This window comes from Lissotriton helveticus, chromosome 5_1, assembly GCF_964261635.1.
Source record: "Lissotriton helveticus chromosome 5_1, aLisHel1.1, whole genome shotgun sequence".
NCBI classification, from domain to species: domain Eukaryota; kingdom Metazoa; phylum Chordata; class Amphibia; order Caudata; family Salamandridae; genus Lissotriton; species Lissotriton helveticus.
In genome coordinates, this window is record NC_136065.1 from 1,182,751,233 (window position 1) to 1,182,763,317 (window position 12,085).

The following is a 12,085-nucleotide window of genomic DNA, read 5'->3' on the forward strand; positions in this document are numbered from 1 at the left end:
ACACAAAGGGAATTCGTTTGTGTATCAGGATCGCCACTCCACGCGCATATCTGCTGTAACACGAAAACACTCTGTGGGCACCCCAATTTTTTGCAATGGCGGCTGTGTCCGCTTGGACCATATGTGTTTCTTGTAGAAAAAGTACATCTGTTTTGTGTCTCTCAGCATATTGCATGACCTGTTTCCGCTTACGGGTGGAATTCAGGCCACGGACATTCCACGTCATCATCGTCAGACGAGAAGGACCCGCCTGTAAACCTATCCGGGCCATAACATCAGATCGAAGAATGTAAAAAAGAAGTGGCCATGTAACAAGTCGATACCATAGGACTCGCAATCAAGCAATAAAGAAAGAAAAACCCACAAAAAATACACACATCCCCACCCCGACCCGCCACCCAGCCTCCCATCACCCCAAGAGAGGCAGAACCCAACTAGATCCTGAAGAGCAATGCAGAATTGCAATAGCCAATGATATTGAATGACTAAACATGTTTGCATATCAAAAAACAACAAACCCCAAAAATAGGAGCGAAACAAACAGGCATATGCCATGGGGGGGAGCAACGCTAATCCCCGAGCGGGCAACCCGGTAGTGCGGGTTGCGAGATGTTAGCAAGTAAGAAAATCCAGCAACGTCGGACCAACCCTCCAATGAAACAATGAACCATAAACGAAGTGTCCACAGGTGATCAGCCCATGCCTGTCTCTGCAAATAAGTCCGCACTGGATTGTGTGTCCGGTTGCCGTGGGGAGGTAGATCTAGAGCCAGAGGCCGAGCCCGGCCCGTGTTTGTATCAATGACAGAAGTCTTGGGCCTCGGCTGGAGAGTCAAAGATGCGGAATCTGCCATGAACGTCCACCTTCAGACGGGCTGTATAAAGCATACTGTACTTAAGGCCGAGATTGCGAAGAGCCGCTTTAACACTGGTGAATTTCCGCCGTGCTTCTTGCACCATCAGGGTGTAATCCGGAAAGAAGGACAGTTTGGACCCCTGCCACCGCACCTCACCCATGTCTCGTGCAGCTCGGAGGGCGGCGTCGCGGTCTCGAAAATTCATAATTCTGGCAATGATGGGTCGGGGCAGTTGCCCCGTGCGTGGTTTAGGCCCGAGGGACCTGTGAGCTCTCTCCACAACAAAGCCAGCCGTGAAGGTGTCCTTGCCGAACAGTTCAATGAGGAGTTTCTCAACAAAGGTGTCGAACCGGCCAGTGGCAGTCGTCTCCGCCACGCCGAGGATTTGAATGTTGTTTCGCCGACTACGTGCTTCTAAGTCCTCATTCTTGATAGCCACATCCTTACTCGTTCTAGTCGTTTCAGCGCCTTGGAGGACCCGTCCTCCAAATCAGATATTCTGGATTCAGCCAAGTCGAGGCGCCGATCGTGGGCCTGCACCGTGGAGCCAATGTCCGACAACTTTTTCTCCAGGCTATCAAAGCGAGTGTCCAGAGCCTTGAAGCCAGCACACATCTCCCCCAGCATGGCGGCCATCATGGACGTCGCATCGCCGGCGTCTTGTGGCTCCTGCGCGCCCGAAGCCGCCCCGGGGGGGGGGGGCTGCAGCGGGGGGCGGCATTTTGTCAAAGGTGAGCGTCCTCTGGGCCTGGTCCTTTTTCCCCATCGTCGAGGACAAGTGGCGAGGCCGCAAACTCTGCGACAAAGGTGGCGAGCCGGGATCAATGGAAAGGTGGATGTCCTACTCCAAGGCGCCAGAGCCCAAGCGATGTCGAAGTAGCGGCAGTCCAATAGGTAGGCCCCGGATCAAATGGGCCAGGGCGGGCAGTCGACAGCAAGACCAATCCGGCACAGTATGGTGTCTCCGAGATCCCTCCGTCGCGAATAGTTGTCGCCACAAGCGTGGAAGAACGTGGATGGACCGCGTGGCAGCAATGCAGGAATGCGTAGGGTCCGCGGAGCGTTCTCACGCGGGGCCGCTGTGCTAGACCAGGACGTGGTCGCACAGCGGGGTCGCTGTGCTCTACCGGGGACCGCTCCCAGACCGCCCAGCAGCCTCGCGCCCCCCCCCTCCCCGTCCTCAACCGGACCCCGCAGTCACCACCCTGAGTCCCCCGCGGGCCCGAAATCGAGGCCCCGGCTCCCCCACACATCCAGGCCAAAGGCACCAGCTGAGCTAGGGAACCTGGAGACCCAGAAAAAACGGGACCCGCGTAACCCCGGCGGCGCCGCGCGGGACCAGAGGGGAAGACGGCAAGGAACGGGGTCGCGGCCGCCAACGGCCGAGCAGCACTCACCCGGCGCTGCAGCGCAGAAGGAAAATAGAGCCGATGTCTGGAGGCCCCAGATCCCCTCCACCGTGTTCTCCGCGTCCGGTCACTCCCGCAGCTCGGAGAGGTCACCCAGGCAGTCTGCGGTCATCTGGAGACTGGCGACAGCGCTCGGTGTTGGTAATGGCTGCGGATTACATCTCTTTTCCGCAGTTTCCGGGCGCCCGCTCGGAGGAACTTCACAGCGGAGCGGCCATTACGCTTGCCGTTGTGGCCACGCCCCCTCTGGGCACTCGATTCTGCAGGCCTTTAAATTAAAGTTCGAAATACTTGGCTATTTAAACGTTACTTTCTCAGATCTCATCCTGCTGATTAAGTCTGAAGAGACCCAGATGCAAAGCTCTAACAATCAACCATTCTCTCCAGGACAGGGGTGAGGCAGAACCTTGTGCTACGCGCTGCGTTGCACGGAGCAATGATCGCCAATATGCACAAGTGCTAATGGTGAAACTGATGTCTTTGTTGAGGGGGAGAAGCACTGTTGGGCAGACCGAGTAACAAACCAACGATCAAAATAATTCAATCTACCCATCACCGAGGTGACTGATTTGTCAGCGATTCTGCGGTGTGTAAGAAGCAGAAGAGTGAAACTTTTTAATAAACAAAGTAGCTGGAACGTGGCAGAGGTGAATAGGAAGGACTCCAGTTTGACTAAAGAATTAAACTGCTCACCAGGGTTCCCCACAGATGTCAAGGAAGTAGGGAGAACATTTGGACGTCTGCGGGAGGATACATGGCAGTTTCAGCAGAGGTATTGTATTGTATTGTAATTGCATTTATATAGCGCTTACTACCCCATACGAGGCGTCAAAGCACTTTTTCGGCGGGTAGCACGCTACTCCGGGACCCATAGAGGATTAGTGTTGAATTAGTATAGTGAAACATGCAAGTACATTTTAAGTGGTGGATAGGTTAGCCAGTTATTTGGATTTGGAATGATCGCAGAAGGGTTATATGAAAAGCAGCAGGAACAGAAGCTGTCACCATTGGTGATGGTGTAGAGGGGCAGCCTAAAACAGAACCACAAAGCAAACCAACTGACAGCGATCATGAGAGGACACAGTCCTAGTCGGGTATGTGGGACTGCCAGCGAGCATGGAGCTGGTCTGTGGTAGGGGCAGAGTGTACTAGGTATCATGTGACTGGGGCAAGGCAGCGAAGGATTCCCAGAAACTTTCTGTGGTTTCTCTCCCACAGCATCCTGCTCAGGTCACTTAAGTAATGATTTAATGCTAACCAGTGCTTCATTTGAAAAAAAATATGTTCCAGGACCTTCATCAAAGGACATTGCAGCAGCCATTGCCCCGGCCAGTGCCGCCAATGACAGAACAGCCTAACTTCTAACCATCACACTCCTACAACCATGCCGATTCAGTTTATTCCAAGATATCCGAAACTATAAGAATGGCTTGGGTGGCAGGTACTACTCATTTTTAATGTAAATTAAATTATTACAAGTGCTCAAGTCGAAATTAGACAAACAGCACCAACATGAGATGGACTGCAACAAGTGTTGTGTTCACAATTAATTTCTGCTGGCGAGCACCGGAAACTACCAACTCAATTTAAGCACTGGTGCTAACCTGGAAGAGCTGATAGAAAGGATATAGGATTTGTAGCTATACGAACAAAATTCAAGAGTCTGTGGGACCACTGCCTGCTCTTAAAAAATATTTTTGTTTACATTCTCAAAGAGGGTGGGGTCCTTTGGGGACCACCTCCCTTCCGATTTGGAAATTGCTGCCACTACCTGTTAGTAGTCTGTTAAAAAAAGAATGTTTTGTGGCCATAATTCTGCCTCAAAACATTACTACATACCACTGCGATTCAGTAGTTGGAACACCCTAAACACGCCCCTTCCAAATACCAAATTGTTAAACTAAATTGTGATTTTGTAGCAAGTTACTGAATCGCAATTTGGCTTTGGTACTTTGAAAAACACCGTTTTTTCTGGTCACCAATGGGACGATTCTGTGATTTGGCCCGTTTTGTGACCACAAAAACGTTTTGTACACATGGCCCTTAGTTCTTTGTCAATTGAATAATGTCACACTGGGCTCGGTTGGTGAAAGTGTAAAGCAGCATTTTTCTGCCCTTTCAACACCAAGCACTGACAACCTTTGCTGCTTGTAGAGGAAATCTAACTACTCCCTGTAAATGGTTTCCCAGAAAACTGACTTGCTGTCCCTTAGGATTAGTTGTATCTATGGAATAAACTTGATTTAACTATTGCTAGTCGTGGCAGGCATGGTGGGGTTGGTGGGACAGGGGACTACAAAAGCAATAAAAATAGAGCTCCCGGGGCTATAGTAAGCAGACTGCAAGAAAATTAAGATTTAACTCGGAGGGTGCATTTCAGACACAGAGGTCTTAGGGCTTGATTTACAGTTTGGAGGATGGGTTACTCTGTCAGAAACGTGATGGATATCTCTTCTCCCTTATTGCAAGTGCCAAAGGATATAATGCACTTGTAATAAGGCAGAAGGGATATCTGTCATTTTTGTGACAGAGTAACCCATCCCCCAAACTCTGAATCAGCCTCTATGTTGTGAGGTTCATGCTGAGAGAAACTGGATGGCGCTACAGGATATGTGTGCAGCCTTCAGCAAATCACACTCCGTCAGCGGTGGCTCCTCCACAATGGCAGAGGAGCATCGTCCTACTGGCTCAGAGCCAGCAGCTGAAAAATAAAACAATATCTTACTATTGTTTTATTTTTTAGCTGCTGGCTCTGAGCCAGCATGTGCAGGCAGTGGTGGGGCCAGGACATGGGAGGTGGAGTCGGACTGGTTTGTGCACTTTAAGTGCACTTGGGGGTTTGACCGGCTGTCTTAGCCTGGTCAAACACACATGCGCACTTCGGTTTCTCCAATCCAGCTGTATTGAACAGCTGAGTTGGGAAAACAGCAAAGACTCCCTGTCCTGAATGAAGCGTCAAACCAGCCCGCTGAGGCCGATCCCCACGCTGCTCTCATGCTTGAGAGCAGCGCGGGTATTGGATGGGAGGCGGGATGCTGTCCCAGGGACTACATGGGTAGGAACTGCAGCAGAGGAGCGCAAGGCAGCCCGCAGCACCAGGTAAGTGGTTTCTTTTTTTAACATTAAGCCCCCCAGCATGCTTCCCGCTGGCTCTCTCTCTCTCCCTCCAGTATTTGTCTGTGTCGGCCGCCACTGACTTCGTAACTTGTGCATCGCCATTGAAATCTGCCACAAACCGTCAAAGCACGATGGTGTGATGCGCATTTAAGGCGCTTCCGATTCACATTTCGGAATAAATCGGAAGACAGTAAAATTAACTTTTGCTGTTCTTTTCCAGGAATCCGTTTGGTTCATGCGTGATTTCCGCAGCTCTGAGCTCACTCCGTGTGTTTTTTTTACAGACAGATGTCCCAGGCACGAACAGATATTATATGACATCAGCCCCCTTGGGAGGCAACTTGTGACAGACAGTTCTGTCATCGGCTCTTCTTGCAGGCCTGGTACAGTTGGCTTCGGGAATATCTCCGAAGAGTGAGATTTCTTGGAAGGGAGGCGGCAGAGTCTCTCTCCAATGGCAGCAGGTCCGGGTCTCCACCAAGGAGCTCAGAGGGACAGTAACACAGCCTCTGCTTTATTTTTCTTAATATATTATTTCAGACTACACCCAAGAGCTAGTTCAAACATCCTACTCTAAAAACAGTAGGAAAAAAATCGTTGAATGTTTGACCATACCGGATGTATAGTCAAGTGACTGGTAAGCCTCGCCTGAGAAGCGCCTTGAAACCTTGCATTCACAGTGTGGGCACTTTAAAACGCCCCTAATAACAGTAAATAAAAACAGCAAGTTATACCACAGGACATTCCATGATAAGAGTACAAGTGGGTATGAATTAATCAATGAATGAGGAAGAAAGTATTGTGTGTCCCTTCAAACTAAAACGCCTGTAGGCGCATAGAAGCCAAAGAAGAGTTGGCGGGGCACACTTTGCCCCGGTGCAGACGTTGGCAGGGAGCATGGAGCAAGCTGGAGTCATGGAACTGTGGACAGCAGTGGGTTTTGGGGACGGGCAGTAGTTTTTAGTAAGCAGACAGGAGGCAACGAACAGGTGCATAGAGGTTTGTTTGAGGCCTGTCACATTTTGGGGATTTTCCATTTGGGGGTAAATTAAAGAGCGCTGAATTACACTTCGGCCTACATGTGTACATAAAGATGTTCACGCTATAGTTATGAGAGTAATTATAGTTCCACGCAGTTATTATTGTGCAGAAGTGTTACAGTAGATGGTCGCAAAGATTAACCTTTTGAGTATGTGGAAGAATGTAACGTCCAGAATACCTGTCAGGGGCAGCACACCCCTCTCTTTTGTTTCCATAAAAGAGCCTGTCGGTGTTACACTATAGACTAGGGATGAATGCATTGATGGACAGGCAGACAAACCCAAATCCAACCCTTCAACTACGTCTGTAACTTAGCCCATCGACATAACCATTACACATGCAGAAACACGCATGTGTACAGGACAGGTATACTAGTGAGCATAAGGATGTTCGCATACATACTCCCCTACTTTTATATATTCATATTTACATCTGCATGAATATGTTTGTACAACAGCAATCATACTCAAACATAAAACACACATTCTGATACCTATGAACACATACGCATGTAATTCAGAAATGGGTCTATCCAAGCAGAAACAAGCAGTAAATACAAGTATGGAAAAGACATACACAGTACAACCATATGTACATCCAAGCATATTGGCACATATTCCTGTGCACATACAGCAAAAAAGGGACCTAATGTAGACCCCAGCAGACCCTGAGGAGCAGGTGCCCCCAACCCTTCAAGGGCCCCCCATTCATCCTAAGGCCATTGAGTATCGATGAGATATGGGAGATTCTGAGAGCCCTCATCACTATCTGCACAGAAGGCAACATTGATGCCAACCACATACACCACAACCACCACACATACTTAGAGAACAAAAGCCATTGCAAGGTTGATATCATGCTAAACTGTCTGACATTCACAGTGTTACTATTGTTTACAGTGTAATATGTCACAAGTACAGCAGAAGAAACTTCTGATGCCAAATCTGATTGTCTTGTACCACAATATCATAGCCTAATCACCGCCTGACAATAAGATTGTGTCCTAAATGGCATTTACAAAAACAGTGTTCCACTGGAGTTAATCATAGAAAATCTATATCCAACGTAAAGGATATTTAGATTACAATATTCATGTAAGAGCATATTTTTGTTTTCCAGATTCTGACATGCATCTATAGCTGCTGACCAGCCCAGGTTGAGACCCCAGAAACAATGTCCTACCAATTTCTCTGGCTCTTGACGGTTACCCTGGGCTTATGAAGAACCCTACCTGCAGATGTAGTTGGTCTTGCAGGATTCCTGCAGGTTCAAGCAGTTTGGCTTCTCGCTGTCGCCGTAGGAGCAGACAGGGACGATGGTCTGCCTCCTCCGCTCCGTGCAGGCCACGTCCTTGCAGGCGCAGAAGAGCATCCCGTAGCTGTGCTTTGGGGGGACCTTGTCAAAGAACTGCCGCAGGGCCTTGTGGCACTTCCGCCGGTTGCACACTTCGTTGGACGTGCTGCTGGTGCAGGGAGTGATGTAAGCCGACCTGTGCTTCTTGCATGTGTCGTCTAGATTACAGGCTTTTGCAGCATCCAAGCAATTGTTCACCTTAGGCTCTGCAGGAAGACAAAAAGATGAGGAGGTTAAATTGTGATGACATTGGATTTGTCCATTTGCGGCATTGTTGAATTCAAAATTTTACAATTCACGAGATTTTATTGGTATGGTGGTGTACCTCTATGGGATGGCATGATATCTACCATGGAATGGATTTTTGGGTAAATTAAGCAGAACTGGAGGACGGATGTTTTGCTTCTCGCCATTAAATTCAGAAGGGGACAGAACATAAGGCAGACATCAAAGTAAAGGTGGCTCCATTAGCAAATCAGATAGCTAAAAAAATTGCCCCCCGTTTGTAAGGTCATGCAATATAGGTGTTTTGGGAACACACACATTTGTGTTTTATGGAACATCAGGGACAACAGCAATAACAAGCATTTGCAGTGCAATCGGTCTCGCATTTACAAGAGTTTCGTAAGTGCGACACCTATTGCATTACAAATGCTACTTTGTAAAAACGCCCATACGGCGCTTTCACTTTAACATTGGCCGCGCCCCTTTCTTTAGCTGAGCCATGGCTAAAGAAAGGGGCGTGGACGCCATTAAAGTGAAAGCATGATCAAGTTGACAAACAAATTATTTTTTTTGCAAAATCGCCCATGCCGTGCTATCACTTTAATGGCAGCCATACCTCTTTCACTAGACTCAGCTCGTTTAAGACAAGGGGCACGGCTGACATTAAAGTCTAAGTGCAGCATGGGGCATTTAAGAAAAAAACATTTTTTTTTAAAAACACATGCAGCCGTGTTTGGCGCAGAAAGTAAAGCAAAGGCACGGCTGCCTCTATCAGCGTGGCGTGCCGTGCTATGCATAACAAATAATAAAGCTTTTGTAAGAGAGCGTGTCCTGACGGAAAAAGCAGGCATGCGAAAACCATTAAACGAAGTAGTGCTCAGAGGCTGTAATTGAAGCCTAACGAGACAACACATGTAAAAGGGTGTGTCCTCATGGAAGGATACAAATAAAGACAAGGGGGTACTAAGGAGGGACTAACAAGCCTATTTACAAATCAGAAGCCAGCATTTACGAAGGACAATGAATCAAGCCAATGACAAATATGGGCAGAGAATGGGCAGGGCTTAAAGTGTATTCTCCAACACAGCATGCCTCACAGAGCAGCGCATGCATTGCCCAGGCTCGACCTAAAAACCGGCTCACAAGACAATAAAACAGGCACACAAACAGCTAAAAAGCAAGCCCACTATCTATCCTTTCAGACAACCCTTCAAGCACTGCAGATTGCCCTCTAAACCAGTCCAACCATGCTTGCCTTGAACTAGGCTCAGGGTGGATTCATGTATATTTAATCTTCCTATTTACAATGGACCACCTGACAAGTGGCAAGTAAATGAGAAATATGGTTAAGTGGACATTAGCATTTAGCGGGGGCCACCAGTATGCATCTTCTGAATGACCTTCAGAAGACCTTGAATGGTGACGCCCATTACTCTGTTTCCAACTCAGTAAACAGACTGCTGACCTGGGCTGACTTTTAAGACTTTCCAGTTGAGAACCTGGCGTTTCACTGGCTGTCAGCGCCAAGGGAAGCAGCGCTATTAATACTGTGCTCTGGTGACAGGGTGATGCCCTCACATACCAGCCCACAGTTCACAGCACTAATTGGGTCTTGTTAGAGGAACTGTGAATCCATATCCCAGCTCCAAATGTTTCACTGGCCCAGCTGCTCAGCGACAAATAGCCTGTCGCTCTGCGCGGCATGACAGACAGCAGCATGTCATGCCGACATTCAGAGGCAGAGTTTCAGAAGCCTTTGAAGAGCCGGCGAGGTGGCTCGGCGGGTAATGCACCTACTGCTGAGATCTGCCTGGAGCCAGAAAGAATTGCAGTGTCCGCAAAAAACAAAGCAGGAAACATCAAAATGCGTTTGCACCGCTAGTGATTTTTAACACAACCCAGTGTCTGACACTGCCCCCGCCATCCTTGATCCCCCATTAACCTCTGACCCCACACCAGACCCAAGTTTACATCTCACTGGCCGATCCTGGCTTCCAGAATGTTAGCAATAGAACACTGCTTTGGAATCATATGTATTGTGTTACACTCGGCAGTAAATTGTTTATTTGGCCTGTGATCTTCTGACCTTATAATTATGTGATCTGTGCAGACTAATTACTGCTGATTACTGAGTAATTGTGCATCGCTTGTGCCTGCAAGGCAGCATGTTTACTGCAGGAGCAGTCTGCCTGTCGTGACACAGACCAGTACCCTGAGTTCTTTCAGCGCACGGCAGTGGCGCCTCATCAGTGCTGCATACCCGGACCTCGAGATGGGGAACGTAGCGCAGAGAAACATGGCGGTATTACCGGAAGTATATCTTCACAAGTTAGGTTTCATGATGATGGGATGAGTGTACCAGGAACATTGAATTGATTGTTCTCAACTGAATGATTAGGAAAGCAGACGAAAAAGTGCCAGGGAGGTCATGAAACCCAGAGATGCATTTACAAGCACTCGATGGGTTATTTTTCATTCATTCGTTGCAACAAAACGTTTAGATACATAGCCAGCAGCATACATAAGATATGGCGTCCTAGCTCTTGGGCTACTCTCCGCCCGCATTAACCACACGGACACCAAATTCACCCGCACCTGGAAGCCATTAATTCAACATTTCTCCAAGATGGAGATCTCCCGATTGCCCCACCCCTCCTACGAGCTTTACAGCTTTTTGACGACTCTCTTGAGCCCTTCTCTAGGGGTCGCCAACCGGCGTCTCCAACTACATTGGAGCTGTAGAGTGATGTGAGTGATGTTTCACCTCATCCCCCTAAGAGGCCCCAACCCCCCTCCTCAAGATATTCTGATCGCATCCTCCCTCCCCCGCCCGCCCTATTTTGGGGTCCTGTTTCTCCCTTTATTGTTCGAAGTTTGAGATATACGCTTAGTTCTCCCTAAGTTCATTAGCAATAATATTTGGTGATGAATACACTTAGAACGTTCTACATAGACATAGTTGAGCGTTAATTATTTCACTTCTTCACTAGTGATGGGCTCACACAGCTCTTGTATTAATCCGTCATGGCACTGAGGCTTTCTTAGCAAATGCAATGCACAGCTGTAGCCCCTGTTAGGGACACAGCGCACAATCCTCCTCCTCACTCTTTTTTTTTCATTTTCCCCCTTTTTTTTTCTTTTACTATCTTGCCCCCACTTTTTGCTTTTTGGTGTAAAGAGTTTTCTCCTAAATGATTCTACCGCTGTATTTTGATATTTGTATTGGGCTTGCTTCTTTCTGCTCGATGTTCCTTAATTGTTTGCTTTTCCCTTTTTCCCATTATATATATTCAATAAACAGATTTGAAATAAAAAGATGTGGCGTCCGAGGTCGGTGGAGATGCTTCATTACAAGATGACTGAGTGTGCTGATGAAAGGAGTTCACTCTGGGGAGCGGGGGTCCCCACTGGGCTTACATGGACCAGTGGTGTGGCCCCCTCATTGTCTCAGCCTTTATCTGTGACGTTATTGCAGTGCTAGAATGAGACAAGAGAGTGTGGGCTTCTAAAAATGAGAAAAGCTGCAAGAAAAGAGATACCCCAGAGTAAGTGTCAGGGGCGGCCCCTCCGTTATGGCGGAGGAGCGTCGCCCTCCCTGCTGAAATATACGAGTTGCTGCTACTGGTAAATGTGCCAACCCAGGCCTCTGTTGCCCCTGCGGTGCTTTCATCATCCCTTTAGGGGTCCCCAATCCTTCAGGGGTCCTCACTGTTTGAGCCCACGGTTAATGAATATCTGTGGGATATGGGACTCTCAGGGCCTCGTCTTTGTATTTTGCAGAGGGGGGCCATCATTTTGTGTTACACCACTGATACACACAAGGATCATCTTAAGAGAAATCCGGCTATATGCAGAAGAGATGGCCATTTGGCTCAATACACTGAAGGGCACGATACTGGGGGAGTTGGGTGTTGTTGGGGTGCACAAGGGGAGGTTTACCCTACAGAAAAAATAAGTTATGCCCTTGTGTACATCCTTGATGAGGCTTCAACTACAGTATAGTAGCCCGTGCTGGAAGTCCATTCTTTGGAGGGTAGGGTTAGATCAGAGGCTGTCTGAAGGAAAGCTACAAAAATAGATGGTG

The 12,085-nt window shown here is 48.2% G+C and overlaps 1 protein-coding gene across 3 annotated transcripts in view; it reads right to left on the reverse strand.

Annotated features, from left to right (window-relative positions):
* The window catches only part of GFRA1 (GDNF family receptor alpha 1), a 396,539-nt gene that overhangs the window by 127,780 nt on the left and 256,674 nt on the right, over positions 1-12,085 (reverse strand). For all 3 annotated transcript variants that reach the window (XM_078643889.1, XM_078643890.1, XM_078643891.1), the window contains one exon: positions 7,655-7,982. In XM_078643889.1, coding sequence (XP_078500015.1) covers positions 7,655-7,982 — 328 coding nt within the window. The remainder of the gene's footprint in view (positions 1-7,654; positions 7,983-12,085) is intronic.